Below are 21,103 nucleotides of genomic sequence, written 5' to 3'. Positions count from 1 at the left end.
GCTTCACTGCCTCAGAGCATGAATCTAAATGATTATTTGGTATTTAAATGTTCAAACAGCTTCTCTAACCTCCTCTGATCTCCTTTTCCCACTTGGCTCAGCCTGAGGAGGCCGGGGGAAATTGTTGATTTAGACAAATGCAAAGCTGTGTTAAAGGCACGCTCAGCTTCCTATTCCTGGTCATTCCACTTCCTGTTTGGCCTGAAAGCTCTGCAGAGGCAGGAAGATGGCGCAGGAGCGGGATCGTGAGAGCAGGACTGAACCTGCAGACAAATGCTGTTTGCATACCTTCACCCCGACGCTGTTCTTGGTTCCCCTGCAGCAGTTTTAATATCAGCCTGTCAGTCTGAAGTCGGGGACATTAAACTTCTATTGTGGCGAGGAAACTCTCAGGACGAGGCGACCTTTCCTTGCGCCGTCTCTGTTTACACAGCCATGGAAACCACTTGGAGACCCCCACCAAACATGGCCCAATGGGCCTCGGTCAACAGGGCCGTGGAGTAACACACGGTGCGCCCTGCAGGCTGAGAGCATCACAGCAGGAACAAACCTGACCTGACAGCAGCCTTCTGTCCTACACGACAGCTTCTCAGTCATCCTGAGAAGAAACTTTAAGGTGATGAGTCATCAATAACAGAGTGACCACGCCGGTAACTCAGCACAGGACAGCATACATGAGTCAAACGAACAGGTTCACTGCAGGCTCATTTACCCTCACAGTTTATGTTTACATGACACGACCGAACAAACGTTTTAGAACAGCAAGGTGATAATTTGATCCAAAATACTGAAACCAACAGAAGGCTCCATAATCGACTCCTCAGCGGCTCTCTGAGAATAAACGTGTCATTTTAAGAAATCAGCCTTCAAAGAGGCGGGCTGTAAGATTTCAACTGCTTTTATTGGAAAATAAAATCTCCTGGAAAGGAGTAACCCTAACCCTGCGTATCATCACCAAAGCTCCCTGCTGATCTCTCATAAAGAGAAAAATCCTTCGGTGGTTGGCTTTTCCAAATGACCCCAAATCTCTAAACTGACCAGTGCACCAAAGTGTTGTCACCTGTAGGGTCTCACCTTCAGGTGAAACATCGTCAGAGTTTGCTCAGATGTGTGGAGAACAAAAGGAGTTCCTCCAGACTTAATCTGGGCTCTGTGACAGGAAAGCAGACCTGCTACGCCTCGCTGAGAAGGTGGAGTTTTAAACTGACTTCAGGTGTGTTCTGACTGTCCTGCAGGTGAGCATCGCTCGAGGAAAAGATGGATTCGGTTTCACCATCTGCTCTGACTGCCCGGTCAGAGTGCAGGCGGTAGATCCAGGTGAGAAAGACAATTCCACGACCGCTGTACGACATCCCGTTCACTCACAGGTAATAAACACCTGGCTGTCCTCACTGCTCATAGGCGGTCCGGCTCATCAATCTGGACTCCGTCAGGGAGACTCGGTCCTGCAGCTCAATGGGCTTCCTGTAGAGACCTGGAAGTGCGTCGACCTTGCCCATGCCATCAGGTAACCCTGCCCCCTGTCAGAGTGACCCCACCTGTTCAGGTAAATCACAGGGCACATCTGGCCTTTTGTGAATACTAACAGTGGCGCGTCTCCTCAGGAGCTGTCAGTCTCAGATTGTGTTGGTGGTGTGGAGAAGTTTACCTGAGGTCCGGTCAGCATGTGACGCTATGCTCCGCCCACACACACACAGCGCGGTGAGTTTCATGCGTGAGGACCATTTGAACTGCACCTGTGGTCATAATCACAGCTGCAGATAATCAAAGGAGCTCTCATTCAGCTCATTTTAGTTTTACTTATACAACACCAAATCAGCTCGAGGTTTATAGCGTAAGACCTACGATAATACCCCGACAGTCAGACCTGCTAAAGCTAGCACTTGGTAACAGGAAGGAAAAACTCCCTTCTGACAGGAAGAAACCTCTGGCACAACCACCAGTGAGGGCTGGAAGACACCGTGTGGGAGCTTCAGTGCTTCCTTTATTCCTTCCTTTAGCCAAGGAGACACTGTAGCACCATTTGTAAAAGAAGAGGAGATGATGCCATCCCATAATTCATAGCAACACATCACCTGACAATCCAAGAAAACAAGTGCTGAACATTACATGCTAGTTAAGCTCACAGCTGAACATCAGAAGAACATGGGTTGATATAAACTCTGTGTTTTCAGGTTGTGTCTCTGATGTCTGCTCTCATGTTTACTTCACTGTGCTTCTCCTTTTCTGTATCATTGACCTCACAACAGCTCGCCAGACAAATGAGCGCTTATTAACTGATCTTACACTAAGCTAATGTTCCTCTGTCTCCTAGACGACAGGCAGGAAGTTGCTGTCTAACCCCACCCAAAGCAAACAAGACCGCAAATGGGGTCAGGGGTCAGGGGTCCGGGCCAGTTTGGGAGCTCTAGGTTCTCTATGGAGGGATAGAAAGGAGGACAGGGAGGAAGAGGAAGAGGAGGAAGACCAGGAGATGTACACACCTCACACCACCACCCTGAAGGGCACACGTGTGACATCATCAAATGGAGACAATTACATCATCCTGTCACCTGTCAGCACAGAAGGGCAGGTGAGTGTCAGGAGGCGGGGCCTGTATTCAGAAGGAGTAGAACACAGTTTGTCAGTGTTTGGTTCCAGCACTGAGGGTCCTGTGCAGAGACGTCAGAATAATCAGAACTGAAGTTTAGAACATCGACTTACTGCAGCCGTTGAATCTGTGACCGGGACCGACAGCCCCGTGACAACCTGACAGGCCAACGTAAAACGGTCTGAGTGTGAAGCACGAAGAAGACAATGTCTAAAAATGTCAGATGGTTTGAACACGCAGTGAGTTTAATCGATTCACCAAAGAAAGGAAAACCCCAAAGAAGAAGAAAAAACAAGTCGTAATCTGAAAAGCTGCCGTTTCATGAAAAACATTGTAAATACAGTAAGTTGCTGTTTTTATGGGAAATACCCTGACGCTGTACAGTCATCATTCCAGTTAGAGAGTCTCGCTAAACTCAGATATTTGTGTTAAAAGAGCATATTTTAGTCAGTTTGACAGTTTCAGGTGAAACACTTTGACCTTTGGGACTGAGTAAACGCCACATCAAAACCATCATTATTCTGTAAAGCTCTCTTTATGTCTTTGTTTGCATTCATATATTTACCTGCACATCATTTTGTAGTTTGGTTTGCTGATGTTCGTGCACCATCAGAACGATGCTGAAATCAACAGTTTCCAAATAAATGTTCTCTTCCTCTCCAGCTGCTGCAACCAGTTTATCACGACAGGACTGGGTCGATCGGTACGACTTCCACTCTGAATATTATTCATCCATATGCAAAGTGCTCGTAAATATTATGATTATTTAATCGTGTCATTTGTGGTTATCCAGGACATCTGTACCAGACTCGCCCCAGAGGTCCGAACGTCCTCCACGACTCGTGTTTGGGGTCGTTACAGAGACCTTTTACCAGGCAAATCTCCACCCTGCCTCCACCTCTTTCCTCCACATCTTCGGCCCCGCCCAGAAACTATGGCAACTACCAGAATTGCACCATCGTTCAGTCACATGTGCCCTGCTCAGGATATGGAACCTACGTCACCATGGCGCCCAAAACCGTCATCTTCCCTATTTTCGTCCAGGTCAGAACCAATCCAGGTCCGGAGTCTTTAAACTGAACCAAAACAAATCCAGTGCCCAGAGCTCCAGGGTCCTGAACAAACCCAGAAACTCTTAGAGCATCTATCTATCTATCTATCTATCTATCTATCTATCTATCTATCTATCTATCTATCTATCTATCTATCTATCTACTTAGCACTTTTATTTTTATTTTTTTATGTTTATTTAAGTGTTGTCTGACAGTATGTTTGCACTAAGTACCGCAGCAATTTCCTAATGTTGTAAACCTGCTCAACATTTGGCAATAAAACCCCTTCTGATTCTGATCTTTATCCGCCCCATTAAGCTCTAACCCAGAACAGAGTTACAGCCTTTTTTTTATTTTATTTTGTTCATTATAACAGTCATTACAGATCTCTTTATGGAGACTCTACAATGATGAAGAGAAAACCTCTCTCACACAGCATGGCCCAGATGGACCTGTCCTCCCGTGCATACAGGACCCCCTTACTTGATCCAAGCTGAATTCAGGAATGTTTAGAAACAGGAGGAGATGCGGTGACGATAGTATGAAAGGCAGAATAAAGTGTGGCAGAGAGGGCCGGGGAACTTAATTGAAATGGTCTGAAATAAGGAGAACAGGTCTGTCCTGTAACGGGACATTGAGTCTCCATGGGGATTACTTGCATAAACAAAGGTAAATAACAGTAATGAGGAGGGCGACTGACAGTGGGCAACCGTCAGCTACAGAGGAGCAAAACGGTGTTTGTGTTTGTGTGGTGTGCTTTTGTTTACATGTGTGTTGTTGTTGTTTCAGCCTCTCGATCTCTGCAGTCCAGACAGAGCGCTGCTGATGTCTGAAGAGATGATCCTGCACCAAGCCGACCTGCTGCCTGCAAAGGTAACACCCCTGTAAACAGTGTTGGGGAGTAACGGAATACATGTACCGCCGTTACGTATTTAAAATACAAAATATGAGTAACTGTATTCCGTTACAGTTACCGTTTAAAAAGGTGGTATTCAGAATACAGTTACTTTGTTGAAATAAATGGATTACACGGCGGTACTTCCCTGTTTCATGTTGTGGCGGGTCAGGACTGTTTGGGTTTGTTTGACAGCTACGTTCTGTTGTTCCAGGCGGCAGCGTTACAGTTGCCATGGTTACAGGGTGAAGCTCTCTCTCTGCGTGTTTCCTGGGTGAGAGAGCGCCTTTTTGTTGTTGTTGTGCTAAGCTAACAGGCAGAATGCAGCCTGATGAGCAGTGTAGTCCGTGCTGCAGGGAGAATGGACTGCTGTACCCGTTATGTGTCTGTGAGCGAGGAGGGAGAAAAAGGAAAAGTACGAGCTGTCACCGAGCAGAAACGGGAGCTGGAAGCATGTAAATATAATAATAACCACTGCAGCCAAACAGAGAGCCTGATGAGCCCAGCTGTAAGTAAGCTGTTAAGACTCGACTGTACGCTGTGTTCGTGTTTCCTCTGAAACAATAAGCTCCGTTGGAGCAGCCTTTCAACGCCTCTCTCTGTCTCTGGCAAGCAGAGTTGATCCAGACAACAAAGTAAAGCTCGTTTTCAGCTACCAGCCCGACACGAACCCGTATTAGTCCCTTCAGTAATAGTAATAAATCACATTCACGTAGTTGTAAACAGCGTGATAATATCTTAAGTAATCCAAAGTATTCCGAATACGTTACTCTCATTGAGTAACGTATTCGGAATACGTTACAGAATACATTTTAGGGCATGTAATCTGTAATCTGTAATGGAATACATTTTAAAAGTAACCTTCCCAACACTGCCTGTAAATATACTGCACGTATGCAGCCCTGAGTACCACCAACAGTCCTGGAACTCTAACTAAACAGACACCTTTAGAGGCGGTCCTGGGGCGGCTGACACACTATTGATCGAGTAGCCTGCACCCCTACCCACTCGAACTCTGCGTTCCTCCAGTAAGATGCTTTTACTGGTCCCACACTCCCAGTTAAAATCCATAGGTGATGAAGGCTTTCTCCACCGCCGCTCTGAGACTCTGCAACAGTCTTCCCTCCCTCTTATATATATACACATGTATAGACAAGTGTGTCTGTATGTGGATGTTTAATCACGAGATAAATAATTTACCTCATTCATCTTCATTCTTTCTTGTATTTGATTAGATTGTCCCTCTGTTCAGCACTTTGGCCGACACTTGATGTCTTTAAACATGCTATACAAATAAAGCTGACTTGACAGTGGACACGGTGAGTTTGTGTTTGGGAGGCTGAGGCTGAGGTGCACTGGGATGTCGTGCTTGGAGTTTCAGTTCTCAGGTCTCCAAAGGTTTAAACCTGTTACCCACAGCCTGTCACACAATCACCCTGTTTCCATTTCTTTAGCTGAAATGATGAAAAATGCAAAGATAACACAGTTTGACATAAAATAGTATTTTTACTCCAACAAGGTGTTTCCCAAAGAGCTGTTAGCGGTAAACTCTCTGGGCTGTGTGTCCTCGGATATCTGAGGAGACAAATGGAGGACATCTCCTGTTTGCTGAGGACTGATGGGTTTGCTGATGGGAATTGATAAGAATTTAGCGATTAAGCTTCCATTATGGATATCACTTATCGATCCTCACTGGCTGCGCTTCTGGAGCCATTCTAACCTTACGGCTGATAATGCAGTGCTGGTCGTTGTGTTCCCATCGATGTTTCTGAGAAACGTCTGGTTCTGCAGACTGAACCTGATCCTGAAGGACACACCGACCTCAGAGCTGAACCAGGATCAGTTTCCTCCTCCCATCCATTTACACACATCTGGGAATTTGCTGTGTTTTAGTTTCATACTTTCAGTAAAGGTGGAGGTCAGACGTCGCTCTGCCTCCGACTCTCAGTTACATGTGTTAGTGCAGGAAGAGCGTGGCGAAGCCGGCGGTCCATAAACACGACCTGATGATGAGGAAAAGGAAGATGGTTTATAAGCATTTAAACATTGTTACTGAGCAGAATGAACACGGCGGTGATGGTCTGTGAACTCTGAGGACATACCTCAGGGTCAAAGTAGGGCTGTGCGATATATCGAGTTTTTTAAAAATATCGATATATTTTTATACGAGATATAAGATGTGACAATATCGTTTATATCGATATAGTCTATGCTACGTTATAATTATAGTTGTGGAACCACAAGTTTGCCTCTCTTTCGTCCACTTTTGTCTCTACGCAACGTTACTCGGCCTCGCCTCTCCTTCACTGAACACAACTCCCCCTCCTCCCCCATCGCTTCACCTGCAGGCAGCGACAAGATGGACACGGCAAATAAGATAAGATAACCTTTATTAGTCCCACACGTGGGAAATTTGTTAATCTCCATTAACGAGTTACTGCGGATCGCCCCGTGCGTGGGGCTGGACGGCGTCAACATGTTAACGAGCTAACCACGCTAACGCCATGCACGGCCTGAAATCCTTTCATTTTCTCAAAAATCGACTGCACGCCTTATGTATGAATTCTGGTTGTGCTTGATGACCGCGAACCAATTTTCTGTGGAGCACGGCGCTCAGCAATCTGTTAAAAAATGTTTTAGTTCGACTTTGCTACGGAGCTGCAGCAGCTTGATGGATTGTCGGAGCATTACGGCTGCCGAGGAGCCTCGCGGAGTGATACGTACTGTGCTTCAACATAATATTACCGTATTGTTTGTGTATAAGGACCATAAATGGCACCTGTTAAGAGACACGGTTATGAAGCGGATTTCAAACTCCAGGCTGTCAGTCACGAATTGTGAAATCTTTGTTATTATGCTCAGCGTCTTTTCGTTTACATTTTGACTGCACAATTGTGAGCTCTTTGTTATGCACAAAAACAACATCGTTTTCTTTTATTTATGGAGCATTATTATTTAATAAATGCTCATAATTTATGTTTGAGTAGTTTTTTCATGTACATCTGTGCTGTATGTTAATAAAACAGCTTTGACTAAGAACTCTCTTTTTGTTCTTACTTTATGGCTTTAAAAAAATATCGAGATATGAATTTTGGGTCATATCGCCCAGCCCTAGGTCAAAGGTCACAGTGTTGTGTGCAAATGAAGAAACAGGTCGATGAGAAGAAGAACTACAAGTACACATTTTATTGTGCTGACAGTGGTGTGTGTGTGTTTCAGGTGACCGTGTTGATCTACACTGACCTGCTGCTACTTACCAGAGAGGATGAAGCTGGACGCTGTAACGTCCTGCAGAGTCCGGTGTTCCTGAACACATTGAAGCTCAGAGAGGGTAATGCTGCGTTCACTGTCATCTCTGAGCATCGGTTTTTCTCTGTAACCTACAGCTGGCAGGTTTCTGTTTAATGTCAGAACACATTGTTGTAATCCACATTTGATTTTCATTTCCTGGTTCGTTGTCAGCTGATTGACCAAGTAAAGTATCAACAGCACTATAACCTGTTCAATTTAACTTTATTTATACAGCACCAAATCACAACAACAGTCGCCTGAAGGCGCTTTATATTGTAAGGTAGACACTACAATAATACATACAGAGAAAAACCCAACAATCATGAGCAAGCACTGTGGCAACAGTGGGAAGGAAAAACTCCCTTTTAACCAGTGTTGGGTAAGTTACTTTAAATTAGTAACTTAGTTACATTACTAGTTACTTCTATCAAAAAGTAACTCAGTTACTTCAAGTTACTCGTTACTTTCAGAGTAACTAGTTACTAGGGAAAGTAACTTTGGTTTTACTCAGAATTCTCTTGTTAATGTGTTGCTTCCGTAACTGGATACCCAGCCAGTCTTCTAGCTTGCTTACTTGCCACAAGTGCACTGTGCCACCAATAGAAAGGAAAAAATAATGTGCGCATTTCCATGAGAGAAATCCCACACCTGATTCTATCCTAGCCTGCTTTTTACATCCAACACAAAAACTGCAGTCGTGGTGCTTTGATTGCACTCAGAACTCGGAAATTCTGCTTCTGAATAGGAAGATGTAGGTAACAGCAGACTGCAGATGAGCTGCATACAGGGCTGGACTGGGACAGAAAAATTGGCCCGGGCATTTTGACTAGAGACTGGCCGCCATTATAGGAAAAATCATAAAGCCTTTGAATGAAAACAAACACTGTTGTGACAGTGATGTGCACTGTTCTGATGGTATATATGCATCAATCTATCAATCGTTTGTTGTAAGATTCAGATAATTATTTATTAAAAGTGAGATATTTTAAATGAGAATAAGAAAGAAAAGTATTTCTTTGTGCCCCCCTCTCCCTGTTAATGCCCTACCTGCCCCCCTGGCAACACTTTGCTAGATCCGCCCCTGCACAGTTACCAGCTGTCAGCTGCTTAGAAAAGGATCCTGGTGTTATTTGTCTCTCAGAAACAGTTCATAACTTCAACTCATTCATGTCACCTAAAAGGTAAACCTGTTTCTCCATCACAGCTCTGATGATTCAGTAAGGACATCTCCTGGTTTCATCTTCATGTTTCCCTCTCACCACATATCCAAACCATCCTGACCAGCAGCTTTACAGCTGTGGCTCCAGCAAACATCAGCTGATACTAGAAATTAATATTAAATAAATTCTAACAACAGCTGATCAAGCTTAAACGTGCTGCTGTTGTTTAGCGCAACATCCGCTGGTTTCCTCTTTCTGGCGCAAAGTGAGCGATAAACAAACAAGAGAGCCGATCAGCTGATCATTGATCAGTTTCATGATTGAAGTAGAAACAGGAGAGAGAGGGGGAGAACGAGAGAAGAAGAGGCAGCTGTGCAGCGTAAACACAGAATAACTCCAGCTTTGTGACTTTTTCATTGTAGCTGAAGTCCGGGACAAACTGTTCCTTTTCACCTCAATAAGATATTTTCTCTGAATACAAGATGATTCCGTTTTTTACGGGACGGTTGGAAACTCTATTTTGTTCATAAGGTTAATTATTAAAGTTCAACATCAGTAACATAGCACCACCCAGCTGTATAGAAACCCCGTCATGCTAGCTAGCACGCAGTACGAAAAACTCAGCACAACGAAAATAAACTCCACCTAAACCTGGTTCATATCTGACCCAGACAGACTGCAGGTCATAACTTCTTACCTGAACTTCAGTTCACCTGACACTCGGACCAGCAGCCGCTTCGGGTCTCTCCTCCTGCCTCCCTTTTCCTTCATCCACCTGCTGGCCTCCACCACTTAATGTTATTGAATCTGTGGAAGCTCCGCGATAGCCTCCACACGAAGTAACGAATAACGAGCTTATCTAAATCCCAGTAACGAGTAACGCGTTCCCGGTTTTGGCATAATAACTAGTTACCGTGCTCGTTACCACAATAATAACGTAGTTACTCTAACGCGTTACTTAATAACGCGTTAGTCCCAACCCTGCTTTTAACAGGAAGAAACCTCAGGGAGGGGCGGGGCCATCTGCTGCGACCGGTTGGGGTGAGAGAAGGAAGACAGGATAAAGACATGCTGTGGAAGACAGAGAGATTAATAACAGATATGATTCAGTGAAGAGGACTCTCCATTTGACGTTTCTCTGTGTGTGTGTGTGTGGCAGCTCTGTCGGAGCCGCTCCACCTGTACTTCCTGCAGAGCGCTCCGAGCCGCCGCCGCCTCTTCAGCCTGGAGGCGTTCAGCATCGAGCAGAAGGTCCGAGTCAGCCTGTGTCTCCACGATAACATCCAGCTGCAGCTCGTCACCACGGAGGCCACACACACCCAGCAGGTACAACACCTGTCCAGGTAGTCACAGAAAGCAGGAAGAGGGCCAGTTCACACGTGTGTCCAGCAGAGGTCGCCAAACACATGAAATACTCAAAGCTTTTCCCACACAATTTAAGTCCTCTCCTCCTCCTCCTCCTCCTCCCCCCAGCTGTCAGACCTCCCCTCAGACTTTGGCTTCCTCTCTCTCGGGCAGTCTGACCCCCTCTATTGTCCTTCATCTCCTTACTCTTCGCTCTGTGACTCCCTTAGACCTCCCTCCCCATCTTCTTACTCCCCCAGTGCTCCCTTCTCCTCCTCCACTCTTCCTCCTGCTCCCGTCTCCCTTCTCTCTCCCTACTCCTCCTCACCACCTTCCAGGAACATCATCTCCTCAGCTCAGCTCCTCCCTTCACCTCACCGTCCCTCCTCCACTCTAAGGAGTCCTATCTGGAAGGAGAGAGCAGGAGCAGAAGAGGAAGAGGAGAGGAGGAAGAGGAGACGGGAGGAAGAGGAGGTGGAGGAGCGGCAACAGGGGGAGGGGGAGAGTGCCTCAGAGACTTCAGAGAACGCGGGTGGTGTCGGGGGGCGGGGCTTCCTGCTCAGCCCTCACCACTTCAACATGAACCAGGAGAGTGACCGTGACGAGGAGGAAGAGAAGTTTATCTTCAGACCACCAGGTGAGTTCAAGTGCTCTGAAAGAAAGTCAAAAGTCTTGAGTTGGGGGAGTGGAGGATGTGAGGTAAGCAGGATGAAGCTGGTTTAGAGCCGCTGCAGGTGGAAACGTTCCCAGTTTGATGGATTTTCTCCTGTTTCAGTCCTACGTCGCTCGCTCTCCGAGGGTTCTCTGCTGCGAGAACCTCAATCGCCCCACTTCCTGTCCGACAGCACCATCCACCGCCTCACCCGTCCTGTGAACTTTGACCTCAGCCCCAACTCGAGCCCCGCCTCCCGAGCCCCCTCCCCCCACACTCTGAGGAAGCAGCTGACTGGAGAGGGGGGGTCTCTGCACCAAATGCTGATGCTGCTCAACGGGACCAAGGTAGGGACCAGAACCGGCTTTGACCACAGAACTGCGAACCAGCGTCATGTGACTACACAACGCATAGCAGCAGGTTGATCATTGTGCTGCATGTCAGAGTTAGCCCCAGGCAAACGGGGCGACTGCACCAGGACGGCATCTGGTGTCAAATCAGACGTGCAAATCGTTAATAAGACAATCTACAAGCTGATTGGTTGAGGCCCAGGTTAATGACGAGTGTAAAAGGGAGATTTACTGTGGGAGTGGTTTGAACACGTGCAGAGGAAGATCCTGGGGTTAGAGACCGGTACAGCTCGGGTTCTTCGGTTCTAACAAAGTGTTTTTGTTTGTTTTTCAGGCTGGAGAACCCAGAAACCGACAGCTGAAGAAGAAAACTCTGTACGTAAACAAGCACACTGTTGTTTTGTCTGGTGTTGTTTCCTCTCGCTCTGATTGGTCCTCGTTGTCTCCTCAGAGCAGCTGATGTTCGAAGCCGCCTGGCGTTTCTGCGAATGTGGAAAAATGGCGCTGGTGTCCATGGAAGCAGTTTGGAGAAAGCGCTGAAAAATAACAGGTAACTCGGACCTGAACCCGAACTAGACTCACCTGCAGGTCAGGAAAGGCAGCAGATTATCACAGGTCATAACTAATCAGAGTAAAATCTCCAGGTGATCACGGCCAAGCATGTCGGTGTTTCTGCCCTAACAGCAGTGGTGTGGAGGTGACATCACAGTCTGAATGAAGCTCGACTTCAGAGCCTCTGGTGGATGTTAGAGGAAATGCAGGTTTTCCTGAGATGCGTTTGTTTTGTTTTCCAGACCGTCTGCAAAGGAGGTGCTGAGGTGGGCGGAGAGTCTGGAGTCCCTGCTGTCCAATCAGTGTAAGACTTCCTGTTTGTGTTTAACCAATTTAACCAATAAGGGGAGGAGCCAGCATGAGAAACGCCTCTCCACTAGATTAATGTCTTGATGCATGCTCAATCATCCAGGTAAGTAGATTGAGGTTGATTGTGTTCACCTGGACGTTTCAGTGGGAGAAACGTTTCATCGCTCATCAAGTGACGAACCAACAACTATTGATCAAAGACCACTGATCAGTGATTGATCAGTGGTCTCTGATCAATAGTCATGACACTTTGCATATTAATGATCACAAGCTGACCTCCCAGCCCATTGTTCATTCAGTGCTGCTTTTTTCAGTCATTGTGCAAATGTCAAATTTGTATTTGTCACACACACAGCCATACACAGTATGACATGAGGTGAAATGCTTGTAGCTGTGCAATGCCCGACCATTAGATGACAGTGGTTTTACAGTATTTACAATTTACAGGTTATTACAAAATTTACAGATTTAACTTAGAAATTTACAGTAAAAATGTGCAAATAGCAGAAAGAGATTATAAATTATAGGAAGTGTGCATGAAGAAAAACCAGAGTGCGTGTGGTGATGTGATGTGTGGGAGAGTCCAGTCCTACACCTGGTTCAGGGCCGAATAGCCTGGGGGAAGAAGCTCCTCCTCATTCTCTCTGTTTTGGCCTTAAGGGAGCGGAAGCGCTTCCCAGACCTCAACAGTGAGAAGAGTCCTTTGTTGGGATGGTCCATCATGATCTTCCTAGCTTTGGTCTTGCAAATGTCCTGTTTATAAGGTTGAGACCTGCAGTCAGCTGAGACTGAAGACATCCCCTGATGATGATGATGATGATGATGATGATGAAATATTTCTCCCATTGAAACGTCCAGATGGACAGAATAAACCTTTTGGCACCAGATTAATGGCGTGCTTCTCTTTTCTAATTGGTCAGATGGTCTGACGGTGTTCCGTCACTTCCTGAGGTCAGAGTTCAGTGAAGAGAACCTGGACTTCTGGTTGGCTGTGGAGAGGTTTAAAAAGACACGTCCCTCCAACAAGATGGCTGCCAGAGCTGCAAAAATCTACGACCACTTTATTTCTACGACTGCATCGAGACAGGTACCATGTGTCTGAGCTCCGATTGATGTGTGTTTTTTGGTTGTTTTTTTCCTAATATGGTGATGAAGCATTCCTCCAACGATGATGTCGTTACAGTCCAGAGGCTCGGTTAAATTCATACCTGAAACCATCAGGTTGTTTACTTTCATCATCATCATCATCATCATTTATTTATTTATATAGCACTTTAAAAACACACCTGGTAGACCAAAGTGCTGTACAATACTAATATGCACATAGTAATAAAACCAGACATAGCAATAAAGTTAAAAAACAATAAAAAATAAAAATGTCAGTTACCTACAGAGTTAAAAGCCAGGGAATAAAAATAGGTTTTTAATAAAGACTTAAAAACTGGCACTGATGCAGCCTGTCTAATATGGAGAGGAAGGTTATTCCAAAGCATCGGCGCTGCAACAGAGAACGCTCGGTCTCCTCTAAGTTTCAGCCGTGACTTTGGGACCGAAAGCAGCAACTGCTCAGCTGACCGAAGGGAACGAGTGGGGACGTGGGGCTTCAACAAGTCAGACAAATAAGCAGGTGCCAGACCATTTAGAGATTTAAAAGCCAATAAAAGGACTTTAAAACTGATCCTGAATTCAATTGGAAGCCAGTGTAAAGAGGCCAAAATCGGAGTGATGTGATCAAATTTTCTTCTACCAGTTAAAAATCGTGCCGCAGCATTTTGCACTAATTGCAAGCGTGACAAAGTGCCCTGCCCAACCCCTGTTAAAAGAGAATTACAATAATCTAAACGTGAGGTAATAAAGGCATGAATAACGCTTTCCAAGTCACGCTTGGAAAGAAAGGGCTTAACCTTTGATAAACGTCTGAGGTGATAAAATGCTGATTTTACCACCCCGTTTACATGGTCATCAAAGGTGAGTGCAGAATCAATTTTAACTCCGAGATTTGTGATCGAACTCTTTAGTTGGGAAGTCAAAGCTGCAAGATCAACATCCAGAGTATGAGAAGAACGATTTGGGCCAAAGAAAATTGCTTCTGTCTTCCGATCATTAAAATTTAAAACGTTTTTTGCCATCCATGCTTTGACATCAGTAAGGCAGTCAAGCAGAGGTCCAGTTGGGAGACTATCAGAATGACTAAAAGGTAAGTAGAGCTGGCAGTCATCTGCATATAGATGTAATGGCACTTTATGCTTTCGGAAAATCGAAAGCTTTATTGATCGTTGTATTAAAGTAAAGACTTGTAATCAAACATGTTGGTCCACCTGCTCATTTGACACAGCTGCTTTTTTTCAAGGTCAATGTGGACTCTGCCATCAGAGAGGCAACCAATCAGAGCCTGCGCCTTGGCATTAGCTCCGCCTCCTTCCAACTGGCGCAGGAGCAGATTTTCAACCTGATGGAGACGGACAGTTACCCACGATTCCTCAAGTCCCGCCTCTACACCCAGCTGGCCAGTCACAACACAGAGCAGCGGATCCGACCAACCAGAGACGAGGGGTTGATCTGAGCTTCCGACTGGTTGAACAAATCTCTCAGTAGCATTCTGGGAGATGTAGTATTGAGTGTTTTGGGACATTTACCCTTTTCATGTTAAACAACTTGATTCTTACGCTAATCTTCTTTTTTTGCTGATCTTTGTTTATCTAAAAACATTTAACCCGTCCGTGTGAGAAAAACATGGCCTCTGACCTTGAGCTTGAAATGAGATGCCATCTTTAGACTGTTAGGTGTTATCCTTTATGCCTTCTCGTGACCCAGGTGAAGCCTTGCTCACAGGTTAAACATCGGCAGGACTTTCAGCCTCGGCTGCATGTCGTTGATTCCAGAGCAGACTCTGATTCATGTTTTTAGCTAACGGCTAACTGATGTATCTCTGATTAAAGCTGACTGATGTCACATCAGGTGTCAGACCTCCTGTTTCCTCTTCTGTGACTCCCCTCCATCCAGCAGGAAGTCTGACACCGGCAGGCTGCACAGGTGAAGCAGGTTGAGTGACGGATTCATCTGCTGCTGTTTGATTATCACACTGAACAGTTTTAACTGATTCAACAATAACCTGAAAATCTAATAAAACAGACCGAATGACCTTGAAGTTCATTATTTAGTCTTTAAGTCGTGATAACAGAGCGCAGACTTCAGCTGGTGCTTCCTACGGTTCAGGTTCTCAGTGATGGAGACCAGGTGTGTGCAGGTGGAGCAGCACCTGCTGGTATCTGGCTGTCAGAGGTGTTTGAAATCACTTTTTTGTAATGAGTGCTGAGAGTACTGAAGATAATTCCACCAGTCGAGGTGTTGAATCTTCACAGTCCACAGGAAATGAAATGAAGGTGGTGTCTTTACAAACGTGAACTCCACCTTTAATGGATGCAAAGAGTCTGAAAGAGATGCAGCAAACATGCCAAACCATAATTCATGTATATAGCACTTTAAAAACAGCACATGGCTGTACAGCAGAAATATAAAAAGTACAGTAAATACATAACAGTAAAATAACAGTGTTAGTTACCAGAGGTGGGACCAAGTCATTGTTTTGCAAGTCTCAAGTAAGTCTCAAGTCTTTATCCTCAAGTCTCAAGTCAAGTCTCAAGTAATGTCAGGCCAGTCAGAGTCGAGTCTCAAGTCACTGGTGTAAAAGTCCGAGTCAAGTCACAAGTCTGAAACTTTGAATTTCAAGTCCTTTCGAGTCTTTAAAAAAAAAACAATGAAAAAATAATGTTGCAGTTATGCTAAATGTAAATATTAGACCATGTAATTTTTAAATCTGTGTTTTTCTCAACACATACAAAATAGTGAACTTAGAAAATATACACAAATTGTGAAATTGCACCTCTTTAAAATGCAGCTCAATTAAACCTAGCTCCAAGAATAATTTTCACCGACAGTTCTGAGATAAGCTGCATGTTATTCTTGGATGCGGTTGTAGGACCAGCTTTAAAATCGCATGACAAAAATATCATACACATTAAAAAAAACTGTATCACCAACGTAGCCTGGACAACATTTGCTAGTTAGATGAAGTCAGCTATCTCATCTTAGCATATTTATATGCATATTTATAATCATACGGTTCTTGGAGTGAGTGCATACACTCATGAAGTTTAGTAACTTCAGGTCACTGCAACAAGCCCAGGTACAGTTTACCGACGGATGGGTGCAGGACCTTGAAATGCACCGTGTAGAACGAAAGACCATCGTACGTATCATAAGTTTACCAGTCTCACAAATCGTCTTCATAAATACACATTCGTTAACCGTTTATTAATATAACCTTTGAGCTCAACGGTAATTAATTAGTAGTGGAAATAATTTCTGGTAGCATCACAGAAATGTAGCAGTGACAATAATACTGTATGCTGTAATCGTACTGGACAATTAGTGATACAAAAAACCTGTTTTACCCTGTGAATAAAAGTATATGTTTTTGTCAATGTACCATAATAACAGAAGCGAAACACAATATTGTGTCAGGACAATTCACTATTTATGCACAATAAACAAAGGAGCATAGCGCGACAATTTCTGTTCAGCGCCAGACTTGCTTGTAACCTATATCACCAATTATGTTAAGAAAATGACGTATTAACTACAACAGCAGACTGACCTTTGTGTAAATGCTTGGAGCAGACTAACCTGTGAGCTGGAGGGTTCTGGGACGTTATATTTGCTCTTTGAATGGCTGCAATCCAGGCCATCCGTCGTCTTTGTTACTTCGGAAACATGGCTCGAACAATTTCTCTTCAACGACGTAATCCGATAACAACCGATCTCTTTACCCGTCGGCTTCCCGTGGCTGTCATGCGACCGGCTATTGCAGTTAATAATACAACAGCTTCTTGACATTTTTGTGTTTCTTTTTATCGCTGTATAACTGATTTTAATTGAAAGCCTGCGTGCGCTAGTACCACTTGCCACGAGTTCCCAGAATCCTTTGCGGTTCTACCCGTGAATGACGTCACATTTTCAATCTCTATATAATATGCATGTTAAATTTTATATTTGGGGTGAAATATCAAGTCTTTTCAAGTAAACCGGTTCAAGTCCAATTCAAGTCCCAGGTCATTGGTGTAAAAGTCCAAGTCAAGTCACAAGTCTTAGAACATTTTTTCAAGTTAAGTCTAAAGTCATAAAATTAATGACTCGAGTCTGACTCGAGTCCAAGTCATGTGACTCGAGTCCACACCTCTGTTAGTTACACACTGAGTCAAAGGCCAGCCAATAAAAAGGCCTGATCTGAAGAGGAAGATCACCCCAAAGCTTCAGGGCCACAGTAGAGGACGCTCGTCTCTAAGTTTCAGCCACGATTTAGTGACTGAGAGCAACAGCTGCTCAGCTGAGCAACTGAGGGGGACGTGGGGCTAATATACAGGCGCTGGACCATTTCAGGTTTTAAAAACCAGTAAAAGCATTTCAAATGGATCCTAAATTCAATTGGAGGCCAGTGTGGGGAGGCCAGAACCTTTGTCATGATACACCGACACAGATCATCGTAACTACACCTCGTGAACAAACCTTTGAGTCGGTTACTTGTAGTTTTACGTCTTCATTTCTTCCCTTTGTTTGATTTCCTTTTTTGTTTTTGCGTGAAATATTTTAAATGCCCATTTTTGTATTTGTTTGTCTTAATGAGGGTGTTTCTGTGTGTGCGTGGTTGGGTACCTCCCCGTCCAGGTGTTGGTGGCATCCTTCCTCGCTGCTCACTGAGAGAGGAGCTCTGAGGAGGTGATGAGAGGCTCACATCCAGCTGCAACAGGAACACAATCATTGGCGTTTCTGTTGAAGCACCTGTGTGGACACGCCCATCAAGTTTGTGTTTTCATCATTCCCAATAATTAGACGCAGAGCACCATAAAGAGGAGGCCTGAGCAAGTTTTATTTTGGAGGAGCAAAGTGAATCGTAATATCACTGATGACTCAATAAACACATTAATGCAGGACATGGAGAAATGAATGCAGGCAGTGATTTATTCATTTATTGATGATCCTCCATCGATTCATTTATTCACATTGATTCTTACTCTGCTGATCACATCAAACAGAGACACACTGAGAAGACGTTTTATTAGAGACGACAAACTCGCATACATCAGACGCTCCGTCCACCACAGAAGAAGAGGAAGACAAAGTCGCTGTCTGTTTCTACCCGGCCAGAATGTGTTTGACAAACTCGGTGTAGTTGATGTGCCCATTGGCGTCCTCCTGTCCCGCCATCAGACGATCCACCTCGTCCTCAGTCATCCTCTCTCCCAGCGTGGCGAGGACGTGGCGGAGCTCCGCCCCCATCACCGTGCCGTTTCCCTCCTTGTCAAAGACCCTCAGCCCCTCCACAAAGTCCTCGAAGTTGCCCTGCTCTTTGGAGCGGGCCACATGCTGCTGCATGGGCAGGAAGCTGTCAAAGTCCAGCAGCTTGACGTTCAGCTCCTCCGCCTTCGGCCTCCCCAGCAGTTTCAGCACTTCCTCGTTGGTGGGGTTGTGTCCCAGCGCCCGCATAACATCGCCGCACTGAGCGTAGGTGATCTTCATCTCGCCGGCTGGCGTCTCGTCGAACAGAGCGAAGGCGTCTTTGAACTCCTCGATCTGGTCGGGGGTGAACTCCACCACGATGCTCTTCAGGTCCACCTCGGGGGGTTTTGGCTCCGGCTCCGCGGGCTTTGCTGGAGGAGGAGGCTCTTCCTTCTTTGCCTCCACCTTCTTCACCTCTGTCTTTTTCGGTTCCACTTTCTTTGGCGGCATGTTGCTGCAGAGCACTGGCGGTGGAGATGGAAAGTGACTGTCTGGTGTTTTATAGGAGCCAGCGGTGGGCTGAGCGAGCCAGGAGCAAATGGCAGGGAGGAGAGAGGAGGCGACCAAAGATGGAAGAAACCTGGAATGGAAACACTGAGAGGAGATAAGAGCCTGCAGATAAGAAGCTTCCAGAAGCAGCAGAGCCGGTCTGAACCGGAGCCTCTGACCTCTCCTCAGGCCTCCATCAGTGAAAACCACCTCCTCCTTCACATACTCTGGGATCTTTTCTGTTTCCTGCTAATCAATAGTTTTTAGCGCAGTTTCACAGCGCAGCTATCCTCTGCATCAATCTGTGAAGTAATCTCTGCATACCAGGCCCTTAATTTTGAATTACATTCTGGATTTATCTGCAAAGAGAAGCCAATCTAGGAGAAATCTGCTCTCTCTGTCTGCCTTGGATTAACTGCAAATGGAAGAAAGCACATATTTGTTTAATATGTGCATTGAAGGACATGTCCTGGTCAAAAATGACTCCAAGGTTCCTCACAGCGTTACTGGAGGCCAAGGTAATGCCATCCAGAGGAAGAATCTGCTTAGATACCATATTTCTAAGCTTTTCAGGGCCGAGTACAATAACCTCCGTTTGATCTGAATGAAGAAGCAGAAAGTTAGCGGCCATCCAGGTCTTTATGTCTTTAAGACATTCCTGCAGTTTAACTCATTGGTGTGTGTTATCTGGCTTCATGGACAGATAGAGCTGGGTGTCATCTGCATAGCAGTGTAAATGTATGCTATGTCTTCTAATGATGCTGCCTAAATCAGGGGCATCAAACATGAACGAGCTGAGAGCCGCTGCTGTCGTCTCATTGGAGCTACTTTAGTGTTCAAGTACAAAACAAGAAAACAGACACAAATAATTCTGAAAATGTTTTGTTTGTTTTTTTACATTTCAAATCTTGTATAAGACGACTGTGCCTGTTCAACTTACCTCCATCATTAACCTCAGTGCGCAGTACCTGTGATACCTGCAGCTGCTTTAATCGCTCTAATAAGATTTTATGGTCGACAGTATCGAACGCTGCACTGAGGTCTAGCAGGATTACCTGTGACAGGTATAATTTCAGGTGAATCAGCTACACAAACATCACTGTGCTTCATAACAGGAGCAGGGAGTGCTGCAATACTGAGTGAGCACCATCACCACGTGAGAGCGCCACCTAGACAGACACTGAGGAGGAACCAGTTCTCTACATCAGGTTAAACACAGGCTGTAACACCACCTCCCCTCCGTTTTTATCTGCGGCCCTTTCAGTTCAGGTTATTTGTGTCTCGTTATCTCTGAGGTGATGTGGCCTCATGTGTCATTAACATTCCAGCTGTGATAAGAGGCGATGTCCCATGATGCTCTCTGTGTCCTTCAGTCTGGAAATAACTGCGCAGCTGCAGCTTGGCTTCATCTTTCACGCTAAGCTGATCACAGAGGTTTAAAATCCATGAATGAAGCAGATGTTTGATCACAGCAGCACAAACAACGTTGTGTTTTCAAACTATAACTTTAATCTCCAAACACTTTAATGAAACATCCACCAATAATAATAATGGATTGGATTTATATAGCGCTTTTCAAGGCACCCAAAGCGCTTTACAATGCCACTATTCATTCACTCTCACATTCATACACTGGTGGAGGCAAGCTACAGTTGTAGCCACAGCTGCCCTGGGGCAGACTGGCAGAAGCCAGGCTGCCATATCGCACCATCGGCCCCTCTGGCCATCACCAGTAGGGTAAAGTGTCTTGCCCAAGGACACAACGACCAGGACAGAGAGCCCAGGGATCGAACCGGCGACCTTCCGGTTACAGATGCGATTCCCAACCCCCTGAGCCACGGTCATCCTACCAATGAGACATGTAGGATACAGTCATGTGACACACAGCAGGAACCCAGAAGTTCAATGTGATTCACGATCCATGAACATATTGATTCACAGATGAGACATTAAAGAGGGTGGAGTCAGCGCTGCTTCAGTCTGCGACACCATCAGCATCTGACACAGATATCAATCAATCAATGAATTACTGATCAATACCGTCCTCACAGAGATTATTATCAATAAGTATCATTAACCACCT

At 45.2% G+C, this 21,103-nt stretch overlaps 2 protein-coding genes and 1 pseudogene across 3 annotated transcripts in view; 1 reads left to right on the top strand and 2 right to left on the bottom strand.

Moving 5' to 3' along the window:
- LOC309718649 (fibrinogen C domain-containing protein 1-like) overlaps positions 1-4,492 on the bottom strand; it is a 37,291-nt gene extending 32,799 nt beyond the window's left edge. The window contains exon 1 of the mRNA XM_082554102.1: positions 4,410-4,492. Within this exon, the coding sequence (XP_082410228.1) occupies positions 4,410-4,411 (2 nt within the window). The 5' untranslated portion in view covers positions 4,412-4,492. The remainder of the gene's footprint in view (positions 1-4,409) is intronic.
- The window catches only part of LOC309718645 (regulator of G-protein signaling 3-like), a 33,687-nt pseudogene extending 18,350 nt beyond the window's left edge, over positions 1-15,337 (top strand). The window contains exons 12-27 of the transcript XR_014280717.1: positions 1,236-1,317; positions 1,402-1,507; positions 1,605-1,701; positions 2,315-2,572; positions 3,254-3,293; positions 3,384-3,634; positions 4,432-4,515; positions 7,757-7,868; positions 10,148-10,314; positions 10,462-10,969; positions 11,108-11,331; positions 11,669-11,709; positions 11,786-11,884; positions 12,129-12,190; positions 13,116-13,282; positions 14,546-15,337. The product of XR_014280717.1 is annotated as a regulator of G-protein signaling 3-like (transcript). The remainder of the gene's footprint in view (positions 1-1,235; positions 1,318-1,401; positions 1,508-1,604; positions 1,702-2,314; positions 2,573-3,253; positions 3,294-3,383; positions 3,635-4,431; positions 4,516-7,756; positions 7,869-10,147; positions 10,315-10,461; positions 10,970-11,107; positions 11,332-11,668; positions 11,710-11,785; positions 11,885-12,128; positions 12,191-13,115; positions 13,283-14,545) is intronic.
- Positions 15,338-18,387: 3,050 nt separating this feature from the next.
- LOC309719687 (myosin light polypeptide 6-like) lies at positions 18,388-18,981 on the bottom strand (the record flags this gene model as incomplete). Its single annotated transcript, XM_082555980.1, has 1 exon — positions 18,388-18,981. The coding sequence occupies one exon, from the start codon at positions 18,979-18,981 to the stop codon at positions 18,388-18,390; it is 594 nt and encodes a 197-aa protein (XP_082412106.1).
- Positions 18,982-21,103: the final 2,122 nt, after the last annotated feature.

The sequence above is a fragment of the Aulonocara stuartgranti genome (genome assembly GCF_965226115.1).
Source record: "Aulonocara stuartgranti genome assembly, chromosome: 12".
Lineage (NCBI taxonomy): Eukaryota > Metazoa > Chordata > Actinopteri > Cichliformes > Cichlidae > Aulonocara > Aulonocara stuartgranti.
The sequence above is the reverse complement of the archived record's forward strand: the minus strand, read 5'-3'. Positions and strand labels throughout refer to the sequence as shown.